The sequence below is a fragment of the Oncorhynchus keta genome, chromosome 34 (assembly GCF_023373465.1).
Source record: "Oncorhynchus keta strain PuntledgeMale-10-30-2019 chromosome 34, Oket_V2, whole genome shotgun sequence".
Lineage (NCBI taxonomy): Eukaryota > Metazoa > Chordata > Actinopteri > Salmoniformes > Salmonidae > Oncorhynchus > Oncorhynchus keta.
This window is the reverse complement of record NC_068454.1, coordinates 77,646,326-77,659,020: the sequence shown is the minus strand read 5'-3', so window position 1 is coordinate 77,659,020 and position 12,695 is coordinate 77,646,326. Positions and strand designations below refer to the sequence as shown.

The 12,695-nt window shown below is 42.5% G+C and overlaps 2 protein-coding genes across 2 annotated transcripts in view; both read right to left on the bottom strand.

Moving 5' to 3' along the window:
• Window positions 1-6,841, bottom strand: part of lmtk3 (lemur tyrosine kinase 3) — a 15,930-nt gene extending 9,089 nt beyond the window's left edge. Inside the window, exons 1-4 of the mRNA XM_052492674.1 lie at window positions 6,235-6,841; window positions 3,521-3,654; window positions 2,509-2,656; window positions 2,300-2,373 (exon numbers count right to left, since the gene is read on the bottom strand). Of these exons, the coding sequence (XP_052348634.1) occupies window positions 2,300-2,373; window positions 2,509-2,656; window positions 3,521-3,654; window positions 6,235-6,322 (444 nt within the window). The 5' untranslated portion in view covers window positions 6,323-6,841. The remainder of the gene's footprint in view (window positions 1-2,299; window positions 2,374-2,508; window positions 2,657-3,520; window positions 3,655-6,234) is intronic.
• Window positions 6,842-6,993: 152 nt separating this feature from the next.
• Window positions 6,994-12,115, bottom strand: leng1 (leukocyte receptor cluster (LRC) member 1). Its single transcript, XM_052495094.1, has 4 exons — window positions 11,627-12,115; window positions 11,176-11,373; window positions 10,366-10,667; window positions 6,994-7,953 (listed from the first exon to the last, which is right to left on the bottom strand). The coding sequence occupies exons 1-4, from the start codon at window positions 11,756-11,758 to the stop codon at window positions 7,734-7,736; spliced, it is 852 nt and encodes a 283-aa protein (XP_052351054.1). The 5' UTR covers window positions 11,759-12,115; the 3' UTR covers window positions 6,994-7,733.
• Window positions 12,116-12,695: the final 580 nt, after the last annotated feature.

Sequence of the window (12,695 nt, the reverse complement as noted above, 5' to 3'; positions counted from 1 at the left end):
GAGAGGGGTAGGGGGAGAAGGAGGTAAGGAGAAAGAGAGATGTGGGACAGACAGGAGAGTGATAGAGAGGAGGGAGAAGAGGAGAGAGAGGGAGAGAGGTATGGGGAGAAGGAGGTAAGGAGAAAGAGAGATGTGGGACAGACAGGAGAGAGATAGAGAGGAGGGAGAAGAGGAGAGAGAGGGAGAGAGGTAGGGGGAGAAGGAGGTAAGGAGAAAGAGAGATGTGGGACAGACAGGAGAGTGATAGAGAGGAGGGAGAAGAGGAGAGAGAGAGAGAGAGAGAGAGAGAGAGAGAGAGAGAGAGAGAGAGAGAGAGAGAGAGAGAGAGAGGTAGGGGAGAAGGAGGTAGGAGAAAGAGAGATGTGGGACAGACAGGAGAGAGATAGAGGGGAGGAGAAGAGGAGATGTGGGACAGACAGGAGAGAGATAGAGAGAGAGAGGGAGAAGAGGAGAGAGAGAGAGAGAGAGAGAGAGAGGGGGGAGGGAGGGGGAGAAGAGGAGAGAGAGAGAGAGAGAGAGAGAGAGAGAGAGAGAGAGAGAGAGAGAGAGAGAGAGAGGGAGAGAGAGAGAGAGAGAGAGATATATAGAAGGAGGGGGAGAAGGAGGTAAGGAGAAAGAGATGTGGGACAGATAGGAGAGAGGTAGAGAGGAGGGAGAAGAGGAGAGAGAGGAGAGAGGTAGGGGGTGAAGGAGGTAAGGAGAAAGAGGATGTGGGACAGACAGGAGAGAGATAGAGAGGAGGGAGAAGAGGAGAGAGAGAGAGAGAGAGAGAGAGAGAGAGAGAGAGAGAGAGAGAGAGAGAGAGAGAGAGAGAGAGGAGAGAGAGAGAGAGAGAGAGAGAGAGAGAGAGAGAGAGAGAGAGAGAGAGGTAGGGGGAGAAGGAGGTAAGGAGAAAGAGAGATGTGGGACAGACAGGAGAGAGATAGAGAGGAGGGAGAAGAGGGAGAGAGAGAGAGAGGTAGGGGGAGAAGGAGGTAAGGAGAAAGAGCGATGTGGGACAGACAGGAGAGAGATAGAGAGGAGGGAGAAGAGGAGAGAGAGAGAGAGGGGTAGGGGAGAAGGAGGTAAGGAGAAAGAGCGATGTGGGACAGACAGGAGAGAGATAGAGAGGAGGGAGAAGAGGAGAGAGAGAGGGAGAGAGGTAGGGGGTGAAGGAGGTAAGGAGAAAGAGCGATGTGGGACAGACAGGAGAGAGATAGAGAGGAGGGAGAAGAGGAGAGAGAGAGAGAGGGGTAGGGGGAGAAGGAGGTAAGGAGAAAGAGAGATGTGGGACAGACAGGAGAGTGATAGAGAGGAGGGAGAAGAGGAGAGAGAGGGAGAGAGGTATGGGGAGAAGGAGGTAAGGAGAAAGAGAGATGTGGGACAGACAGGAGAGAGATAGAGAGGAGGGAGAAGAGGAGAGAGAGGGAGAGAGGTAGGGGGAGAAGGAGGTAAGGAGAAAGAGAGATGTGGGACAGACAGGAGAGTGATAGAGAGGAGGGAGAAGAGGAGAGAGAGAGAGAGAGAGAGAGAGAGAGAGAGAGAGAGAGAGAGAGAGAGAGAGAGAGAGAGAGAGAGAGAGAGAGAGAGGAGGGAGAAGAGGAGAGGAAAGGAGCGGGAGAGAGGTGGAAGGAGAAAGAGAGATGTGGGACAGAGGGGAAGAGGAGGGAAAGAGAGGAGAAGGAAGGAGAGAGAGAGAGAGCGAGCGGGAGAAGAGAGAGAGAGAGAGAGAGAGAGAGAGAGAGAGAGAGAGAGAGAGAGAGAGAGAGAGGGAGAGGGAGAGGGAGAGAGAGATAGAGAGGGAGAGGGAGAGAGGTAGGGGGAGAAGGAGGTAAGGAGAAAGAGAGATGTGGGACAGACAGGAGAGAGATAGAGAGGAGGGAGAGAGAGGAGAGGAAAGGAGCGGGAGAGAGGTGGAAGGAGAAAGAGAGATGTGGGACAGAGGGGAAGAGGAGGGAAAGAGAGGAGAAGGAAGGAGAGAGAGAGAGAGCGAGTGGGAGAGAGAGAGAGAGAGAGAGAGAGAGAGAGAGAGAGAGAGAGAGAGGGAGAGGGAGAGGGAGAGGGAGAGGGAGAGAGAGAGATAGAGAGGGAGAGGTAGAGGTAGAGGGAGAGATCAGAAATATAGTGGTGTAGGAAGAAGACATAACTCATGAGAGCTGGTAGGAAGCCAATATTAGATTTACTGAGAAGCTGTTAAAAGGATCCGTCTTTTAGAGGAAACATGGGGTTGAGAGACATTTGGAAGAACTGCCAGATCCAGCTACCACCATTACATGATGCCGTCACAACTGAGGGTGGAGGTATGAGTTGGTGATCTCACCTTTCCAAACCAGCCATTTCCTATTTCCTGAAGGTAGTTGAGAGTGTGCCTATGGAAGTACTTCGACTTAGAGTCTTTAGAGACAGAATAGAGGAGATGAAAAGAGAAAGACACATGATTTGTGGTTTTCTGATATCCATCAAGCTTGCTAATATTCATGTGCTATATACTGACATCTGCTCCAGCTACAGAGAGTCTGCCTTAGTTACCTGAGCCATCCTGCAGGGCGGGGCAGTTAGCCCTGTCCCTGAGTGGGAGGGTGTAGACCTCCGGGAGGGAGGGGCAAGAGGACAGACTGTCCTCCTGGGCGGGGCTAGAACCCCCAGAACACTCCTCCCCCTCTGCATTGTCAAACTCCTGATTTGACAGGAAAGAACAGAGGAAACGTAGAAGCTTTAGAGATATTGTAAGTTTGAAAAGCAGTGATCACCAACCTGGTCCCTGGAGATACAGGGTTTGCAGGTTTTCGTTCCAGCCAAGCACCAACACACCTGATTCAGTTTATTAAACTCTTGTTTATTACCGTAGTTGATTAGTTGAATCCGGTGTGTTAGTTCTGGCCTGTCCTGGAACAAAACCCTACACACCCGAAGCTCTCCAGGATGAGGGTTGGTGACCGCTTTTCTAGTGGATGTGTCAATACCCTAAAGTGGTTTACGTTTCTAATGAAATTGGGCAAGTGTAAACAAATAACTGGTGGGCAGACACCATCTTACTTTCCCCTTGTTGCCTGTGTTTTCACATAAGTTAATATGAGGGAGGGGAGCCACTTTAGATAATTGAGATGCACCCAGTGTGCTGGCTGAAATGTCACAAAGAAAGACCGATCTGGATTTAATATGAGGAAATCTATTAAATGTAATCAGACCCTAAGCTTTCTGGCTCATGCAACATCTGTAATACTTCTGGTAAAATGTGGTGCTGCACATGCAGCCAAAGAAACAATTAACCATCCAAAGATGACAGATTCAAAGACAATAGATTCATAGAGGGTTTGAATTATGTGGATGCCCACCGCCCCTGTGTTGCTGGGCCCTTCCATGACAAATCAGGACATTCCCATATGCTTTAACATTGTTACAGCCCTCAATGTTTAGAGTTTCCCTAAGGGCCAATGTGTAATATGATGCCTATATCTATTGATCTACACAACATGCATGCAGACAGTGCAACACAATAGACAAGACGTGTGAATAAGTCTCTTACATGATGGAGACTTACATTGAATCCCACTCCTCCCTTCTTACAGCACAGACAGGTGAAGAGCAGTAAAACAAAGGAGACGAGCCCCGAGCAAGAGATGAGGATGACGACGTAGGGCGGAGAAGAGAGAGACGCAGCCCTGGATTGAGAGACTGAGATATGGCGGGAGAGAAAAGGAGGAGAGGAAAAGGTTAATATGGTTAATCGGCCAGGTAGTACTGCCTGAAGGAAACACACAGTTGTTAGGTTGAAGTGTTGGTGAGTGGATGAGTGAGTGGGGGAAAGAGAGGCTTCAGAGAATTGGGTTGAAAAGGGTCAAAGTCATTGTTACATATTGAGATTGAGGAGGAAAACCTTTGGAATTGTTTCAATAGAGGTACGTTTGAGACAAAGCGGAGAATCCCCAATGAACAACTGTCATTGGAGTTTTGGGAAAAGCAGGAAAAGGAAATCAACTTTGGAGGAAAGTCAGGAAACCATCTTCAGAATCAATAAAAGAGAGGAGAGATCAGAATTAAAGTTAAAATCAGGGAAGTCTACCATTCCAGTTAGGAAAGAGGGGGAGGAGGGGGGGGGGTACCAAAAAAACAACATTCCTTCCAGGAAACACAGTTGAAAAGCAGGGAGGGGTGGCGTTGTCATTTTGGGGAAATTGCTATCGGGGGAGGGTTGGAAAATTGGAAAAGAATCACTCAAATCAGGGAGGTTGGCTACCTAGGTGAGAAGGAGGAGTTTGGGGCGTTTTTTAATATATTTGTACCTCAACTTGGCCGTTTGTGAGGAGTGAACCATCTGTGAAAAAGAGAAGGGGGAGGGCAGGGTGGTTAAAAACCCTTCACAACAGGAGGCTACTACTTGTTTGTTGTATCTTTCAATATTAAACCCTCAAATCAAAACCAGCATCGCCACAATCAAAAATGCATATTTCTAGATGAACTTGTTGTCAATATTATTTGTTTTTCCCCATATACAATTTTACAAAAACACTTCTCCAACTCCAGAAGGTGAACCTCTGAGTACACATACTTGTCAATACACTTGCAGGTCAAGTGCCAATTCAGTACAGTACTTATGAATATCAACCACAGTGTGAGCATTTTCAGTGTCATTGGAACCAGAAAACACAAGTACTAGAGCTACTCTGTTCTCCACTGCTCATCCTATTCCATCATGCCCTGTATTCATCACTACTTCTAGATATTGACTCACTATTACGACACAGTAATGAATAATGCAAAACCAAATGTATGTTTCCCCATCCATTTCATGAGCTCATTGATTACTGAAAGCATGGCGTGAAGATGCATCAACAGTCCAATAATAGTCCAGACAAAAGGCTTTAATTGATGTTTACCCTATTGGTAGATCAATGTGTAAGCTTAACTGTGATGAACCATTTTGGCACATCCTCTCCTCTGCCTCCCTCTAGACAGTACACAAATCTTACAGAGACGTCCAATAACACACTGAAAGGGAATCCAATCACAAATGGGCTTTTCTGATCAATGGAATATTTTCATGAGATCATTCATGAGTGGAAAATGCAAGTTATCCGTAAAAATACATTTATGAAGCACTTTGAGCACTACTTTAAAATACATAAATAACATAATTGAACATTGAACATTGTAATTAGCATTAAGGATGTCTTGAGATCATATGGTGTATGATTCCATCCTCCAATAGCTGTTTTATGAGATAAACACTCAAACCTCTACGAAGACCTAAAAACATAATGGTCAATGTTATTCTAACACATTCAAGAGTGACGTGTAAATTCTAAGTAAGAAAAGCTACTAAAAATCATGAGTATGAATTTGAGAAAGATACATGAATTATTGACTCATCATAAATGTGTAATGCAAATGATGATAAATGTAATTTCGTTGATTTATGTACTGGACTGGACTGCAGCCTATGCAAGCCTATGGCCTGGCAGTAGAATTACATTGGAAACTGATAAAATAGAAAAAACATGTCGGCCTATATGAAATTCAAACTCTTTCACATAAGTCTATGTAGAATACAATAATAGTTTATGTAGCCTATCCATCGGCAGTATATATGCACAATTCCTAGGCAATTCTATTATTCTATCCCTAGACAGCTGTCCAGACATACACTGCATATAAATAGGTACACATAGCAGGGGCCTATTCCACCAGCTCCAGTTTACGGCTCTTATCAAAACAATACACCAGAACACCATGACTGCAAACGACAATACACAAACAAAACACTGCGATGCCTAATAAAAGGAGGACAAAATAAAACTGATTTTGTTGATTTTAAATAGAAATTCAAAGAATTGTATCATTAAACCCAAGTGGGATAATATAGATTTGATATACACATGAATGATACAGTGGCGATTAATTTAAAATTCATTGGGCGAATTTCCGTTTTGACATGCCATCAATGCTATTGATAAATATCACCGAAATAGGGTCGCAGATCCTACCGAATTCTCCTGGCTACTTGATGATAATAATGTGGCCATTGTCTTTCTGATTTCCTCCCCAGTGTTATAAAGGCATATTGGCTACCATAGCCTAATCATATCAGCTAAGAAAGATCTAATATATCGTATTATTGTTGAGGCTGTGTCAGTGTGTTTTGGCCGTAATATTTCCGAGTACCTATTCATAACCCTCTCATCTATCCCCTCTCCCACCTCCCCCCTCTTCTTTCTCACAGCGTCAATATCATTCCAGCTCACCGACACCACTCACCTTCTCTCTGCGGGGCTCCAAGGGCTCTCTCCGGGTTGAAGTACGACAACATCCCCGCCAGCACTATCACCCAGCAGTGTCGTCGCATCGTCGCGGGATCCACCACAGCACAATCATTCGAGCGACGCTTTCGGTCTTCTCCTTCTCTCCGCTACCGTATCCTGGTCTGGCGCTGTCTTCCCCCGGCTAATAAAGAACGTCTCCTTGTTGTTGTGTTCCCCTCTTCCCCTCCTCCGTTTGATCCCCCTCTCCTAATCCGCAACTAAACACGGTGTAAAATACGCTATTTTGTGCATCCCGTCCTGCCAACCCAACCCATCAAATCCAGAACCGTTACATCAGTGGTCTCTCCACAAAAACGGCGAAGAAAATAACAAATAACCCCAATGAGGTCAAACCATCCGCTATTTTTCCCGTTTCTGCTCTTTCCCCTACGACAACAGTACGAGGTAGACTGTAGTATTTATCTCCCGTTAAACGTCGGCTACGTCAGACAAAAGTGAGCTTGCATTATCATGGTTCGCCCGTGGTTTCATGCGAGTGCGTCTGTCTCGCTTCTACTCTACTGTCTCGGGCCCGTTTTATTTCGCGGTGCTGTGCGTCTGTGTGCACCTGCTAGACAAATGAATGTATTATACTGCCGCAACTCTGTTTTGTAGCACAATCTATTGAAATTGCTATATTCAAATGTTTTAGGTTAGTCATTCGGGTGGTGCATGGATATGGGGTATGTATAAAATAAGCTAAATAACGGAGAACACAGGATTTTGTTAATTGGCAGGCCTAACATTTTTATTGAATTAATTGAAATGGAAAATGTGTAATAATAGTTGAGCCAACCACCCTAAACTCTGTCTACATCAGATAGTTAAACAGAACAGATGCATGTACACACACACCCCTCCTAAATTGGCACATGCTATTATCAGAAACAAAATAGACTTGACTTGAATTGACACAATTACATTTGTGACACAATGTTGCCATCAATAGTAAAACATCAAACACACTCCAACTTGAACAGTGGTCTTGTGTTGTGGAGCAAAATTATCTCTGTATTGTCTCACACTTGAGCAGGGTGCCAGACAGACTCCAATACTACACTCAGCTGTCCCAAATCTCTTGATTGGTTTCCTTTCTTTTTCTACCTCATTAGAAATAATGACAATGACAACAATCATCAATAAGTCTGCTTAGGATACTCAGGATAGCCTATATGTTATATAAGTAAACAATGTAGCATTTTGAGCTATATTTGTACACATGTTCACTAGTTCAACAACCTACAGTATATGCCTACATGCATAACTCCATGTTACTGCAAAATAATAAGATAAAAGCACCGCTTCACATTTCACAACAATACAACTGAATAACCTTCCAGGCTCTCTAGTCCTTGTCGAAGTCTTCGGCGTCTTTCACATACTAATAAATGTATCTTGAATGCCTCAATGTTCTCTGTCTGTTGCCCAAACAATGAGACTGCATGATGTAGGACTTCAAAAGATGCCATCTCTCCAGGCATTGCAGTCTTTCCTCTGCCTCTTGCGGGCCAGCTCTGGGAAATAAGCACTGTTGTACGGCATTTCCCTCTCCTCTGTCTCCCTTGGTCGCTCCTTCTCTTTCCCGGTTCCATTCTTCTGGTCCAGCAGGGCCTGGGCTCTCCTCTTCTCCTCCGCCTCTCTCTGCAGTCGCTCCGCTCGCAACCTTTCAATAGAGCTAGAAAAGAGAGAAGAGGTGGTTTCCATCAACCACATGTTTATCCAGAGTCTCAGTACACTTGTTTGTGCACTTATCCACTTGGCTCAGTGTACTTGGTCTCTTGGTTATGCATCCAAGTGGAGTTGAAACAATAACAAAGTGCCACCCCACCCGCTTCGGTAAAAAGCTGAAGAAATGTAACTACTCAAATTCATAGAGCTATGGATGCAAGGACTGACCATCCACAAAATTATAGACAGAGCTATGGATGCAAGGACTGACCATACACAAAATTATAGACAGAGCTATGGATGCAAGGACTGACCATACACAAAATTATAGACAGAGCTATGGATGCAAGGACTGACCATACACAAAATTATAGACAGAGCTATGGATGCAAGGACTGACCATACACAAAATTATAGACAGAGCTATGGATGCAAGGACTGACCATACACAAAATTATAGACAGAGCTATGGATGCAAGGACTGACCATACACAAAATTACAGTTCTAACAAAGTTGGGGCAATATAGTATTTGTTTACATATAGTTGGTTTACAAACAGAGTAAAAGAGTTCTGATGCGGTATGACAGTTAAACTAAGCTAATGAGGCATTTATAGCTTACAGTTGAAGTCAGAAGTTAACATACACCTTAGCCAAATACATTTAAACTCAGTTTTTCACAATTCCTGACATTTAATCCTAGTAAAAATTCCCTGTCTTAGGTCAGTTAGGATCACCACTTTATTTTAAGAAAGTGAAATGTCAGAATAATAGTAGAGAGAATGATTTATTTCAGCTTTTATTTCTTTCATCACATTCCCAGTGGGTCAGAAGTTTACATACACTCAATTAGTATTTGGTAGCATTGGCTTTAAATGCTTGAACTTGGGTCAAAGGTTTCAGGTAGCCTTCCACAAACTTCCCAAAATAAATTGGGTGAATTTTGGCCCATTCCTCCTAACAGAGCTGGTGTAACTGAGTCCGGTTTGTAGGCCTCCTTGTTAGCACACGCTCTTTCAGTTCTGCCCACAAATTTTCTGTGCGATTGAGGTCAGGGCTTTGTGATGGCCACTCCAAAACCTTGACTTTGTTGTCCTAAAGCCATTTTGCCACAACTTTGGAAGTATGCTTGGGGTCATTGTCCATTTGGAAGACCCATTTGCGACCAAGCTTTAATTTCCTGACTGATGTCTTGATGTTGCTTCAATATATCCACATAATTTTCCATCCTCATGATGCCATCTATTTTGTGAAGTGCACCAGTCTCTCCTGCAGAAAAGCACCCCCACAACATGATGCTGCCACCCCCGTGCTTTACAGTTGGGAGGGTGTTCTTCGGCTTGTAATCCTCCCCTTTTCCCCTCCAAACATAACGATGGTCATTATGGCCAAACAGTTCTATTTTTGTTTCATCAGACCAGAGGATATTTCTCTAAAAAGTACGATCTTTGTCCCCATGTGCAGTTGCTAACCGTAGTCTGGCTTTTTTATGGCGGTTTTGGAGCAGTGGCATCTTCCTTACTGAGCGGCCTTTCAGGTTATGTCGATATAGGACTCATTTTACTGTGGATATAGATACTTTTGTACCCGTTTCCTCCAGCATCTTCACAAGGTCCTTTACTGTTGTTCTGGGATTGATTTGCACTTTACGCACCAAAGCACGTTCATCTCTAGGAGACAGAACGCATCTCCTTCCTGAGAGGTATGACTACTGCATGGTCCCATGGTGTTTATGCTTGCGTACTATTGTTTGTACAGATGAACGTGGTACCTTCAGGCATTTGGAAATTGCTCCCAAGGATGAACCAGACTTGTGGAGGTCTACACTTTTTTTTAATGAGGTCTTGGCTGATTTTTTTTGATTTTCACTTGATATCAAGCAAAGAGGCACTGAGTTTGAAGGTAGGCCTTGAAATACATCCACAGGTACACCTCCAATTGACTCAGATTATGTCAATTAGCCAATCAGAAGCTTTAAAGCCATGCCATCATTTTCTGGTATTTTCCAAGCCGTTTAAAGGCAGTCAACTTAGTGTATGTAAACTTCTGACCCACTGGAATACAGTGAATTATAAGTGAAATAATCTGTCTGTAAACAATTGTTGGAAAAATTACTTAGATCTCCTAAATGACTTGCCAAAGCTATAGTTTGTTAACAAGAAATTTGTGGAGTGGTTGAAAAAACAAGTTTCAACGACTCCAACCTAAGTAAGTGTATGTAAACTTACGACTTCAACTGTATATTCTTCAAGAATTAATTGGTACACATCATTAATTTAGAATTCCAAAAATATATGTAGCAACTGCTTAATGCCCCTTTAGGTCAAAGCTAATTAGTCTTATGATTGATCAAAGAAACACAACACCCCCAGACATACAGATAAAACAACTAGTCTCGATAAAGACTCAAACTTCTCACCTTTCTCCACCACTGCTTCTCCTCTCCCCTCTATCCCTCTTCTTCTTACTCTTATGTTCTTTTCTATCCTTCACCGCCAGTGCTTTCTTCATCTCTTTCAAGGGGTCCAGCATGTCTTTCAGTCGTCTGTCTCTCTTCTCCTTCTCCTCTTGACTGAGTGGCAGTCTCTTTCCTTTGTTGTCTTTCTCTTTGTCTTTCTCTTTCTCTTCTTCCTGGCCTGTTTTCATGTACCATGGAGTTACCTCTGTCCCAGGTTGGGGGCCTAGGGACACTAGCAGACCAATAGCACGCTCCTCGCGCTCCTACAAAAACAGAATCACCATAGCATTAGAATAAGTAGAATATTATCATTCAAAGTAATGATCTGTGATGGGAGGAATCAAGGACCAGCTATTACTATTTGGAAAGTTCAATACATTTATTCACATCTCATTCTCTGATCCTTCCATTGATGTGATAAGCATCAGGCCATTAAATCTGTTAAAAAATATTCCATATTAGCACCGAACACTCCATATTTAAATTCCAATATGCATTCTCAATCTCCAACATGGTACGCATTTGCTTTCAAAATCTTAAACTGAATTGGCCGATCTCTGTTTAGAAATGGCTCTGGACTAAATAAACCAGGCACTGTCATTGGCTGGCTAGATCCACTAGAGAAAAGCTTTGAGGTGGAGAGAAACAAGCCCAAGAAGGTAAACATTGTTACTAGAGCGGGATGCAAAAACCAGTAGCCATGTGCACAAAGAAACTTGATTTCTACACAGGTGAAGGGGGGAAAGCATAACAGAATGACAGGAAGGTCACCTTTTCATCTTTCTGGTCTTTGAGGTACTCTGCATTTCCTTTCTTCTCAGATGACTCCTCCAGAGGAAATAGATTGAGGTGTTCCACCACTCCTCCACTCCCCTCCCCTCCTCTCTCACCTCCCTCTCCTTCATCCTTCCATGCTCCAGACTGTTGAAGTGCAGCTCGTGACTTCTGTCTCAGGTGCTCTGTTCGCGCCTACAGCAAAGAGGTTACTTACCTACATAACATTCAACGGCAACAATGAAGTACATGTACACATGTATGACTTGATACTATTTTAACAATGCCTCTTATACATCGCTTCTCTGAACAAAATCGCACCTGTCATACATCGTAACATTCCTGTATCACACAAAGTTTGGTTGTCACTTCAGACCATGCTAAATCAACTATGAGGAATGTATCAATTTGCAATTTGGGGATGGGAGGGCAACGTTCCTATGGTTACCTCCTGCTCTGCTCGCTCCACACGGCGTTGGACCTCTCGCTCCTCCTCTGCGGCTTGTGCCTCGTCCCGGCGCACGCGCGCGACGTTGTCCTTGTTGCGAACATGCCAGCTCTTTTTAGGTAGAATATTCATTTTTCTCCTGAAGTCGAGTGTTTGTTTTGACCAGGGCTTGCACAGTTAAACAAAAATGTGTCAAAAATGTAACATGCCCTGACTTCTGTTGTTTGCAATTCAGTCAGTCGGCACTGTAACTCCAGTTCGCTAGCGAGCTAACGTTAGCTAGTCTTAATAACCTATTACCTGTAATACTATTTCAATCACAGAAATGTAATTCTGACATTGGGTTTTGTACAGCTGTTACCGAATGAATAAAATATTTGCATAAAACCAAAGAAAATATATTTAACACATCTGATAGGTAAACAAGCAACCAAAAAGCTATTCAACACAACCGGATATATACACCCGAAAATATTGTTACGTCATTACGTCTACGTAACAAAACGATTTTGTAGAAGTTCTCTCACGGGTCAGCAGGGGGCGCACGTAGTAGCACGACAGAAATAATAGCATCTACATACACAAGATATAAGATATATATACACACACACACACACACACACACACACACATATATATATACATATATACATATACATATATATGTATATATACATATATATATACATATATATATATACATATATATGTATATATATATATACATACATATATATACATATATATATATACATACATATATATACATATATATATATATACATATATATATATATATACATATATATACATATATACATATATATACATATATATATATATATATATATATATATATATATATATATATATACATATATATATATATATATACATATATATACATATATATATATATATACATATATATACATATATATATATATATATATATATATATATATATATATAGAGAGAGAGAGAGAGAAAATAATTGTTAAACTGAAGAACATAATAAATATATGTAAACAATATTTAAATCAATTTAGAAAACTAAACATTTAATGTT

Coding starts and splice junctions, on each gene's coding strand:
- leng1 (XM_052495094.1), bottom strand. CDS start 11,758: ATGAATATTCTACCTAAAAAGAGCTGGCATGTTCGCAACAAGGACAAC. Junction 11,374..11,626: donor TGGAGCGAGCAGAGCAGGAG/GTAACCATAGGA, acceptor TCTTTGCTGTAG/GCGCGAACAGAGCACCTGAG. Junction 7,954..10,365: donor AGAAGCAGTGGTGGAGAAAG/GTGAGAAGTTTG, acceptor TCTCTTTTCTAG/CTCTATTGAAAGGTTGCGAG.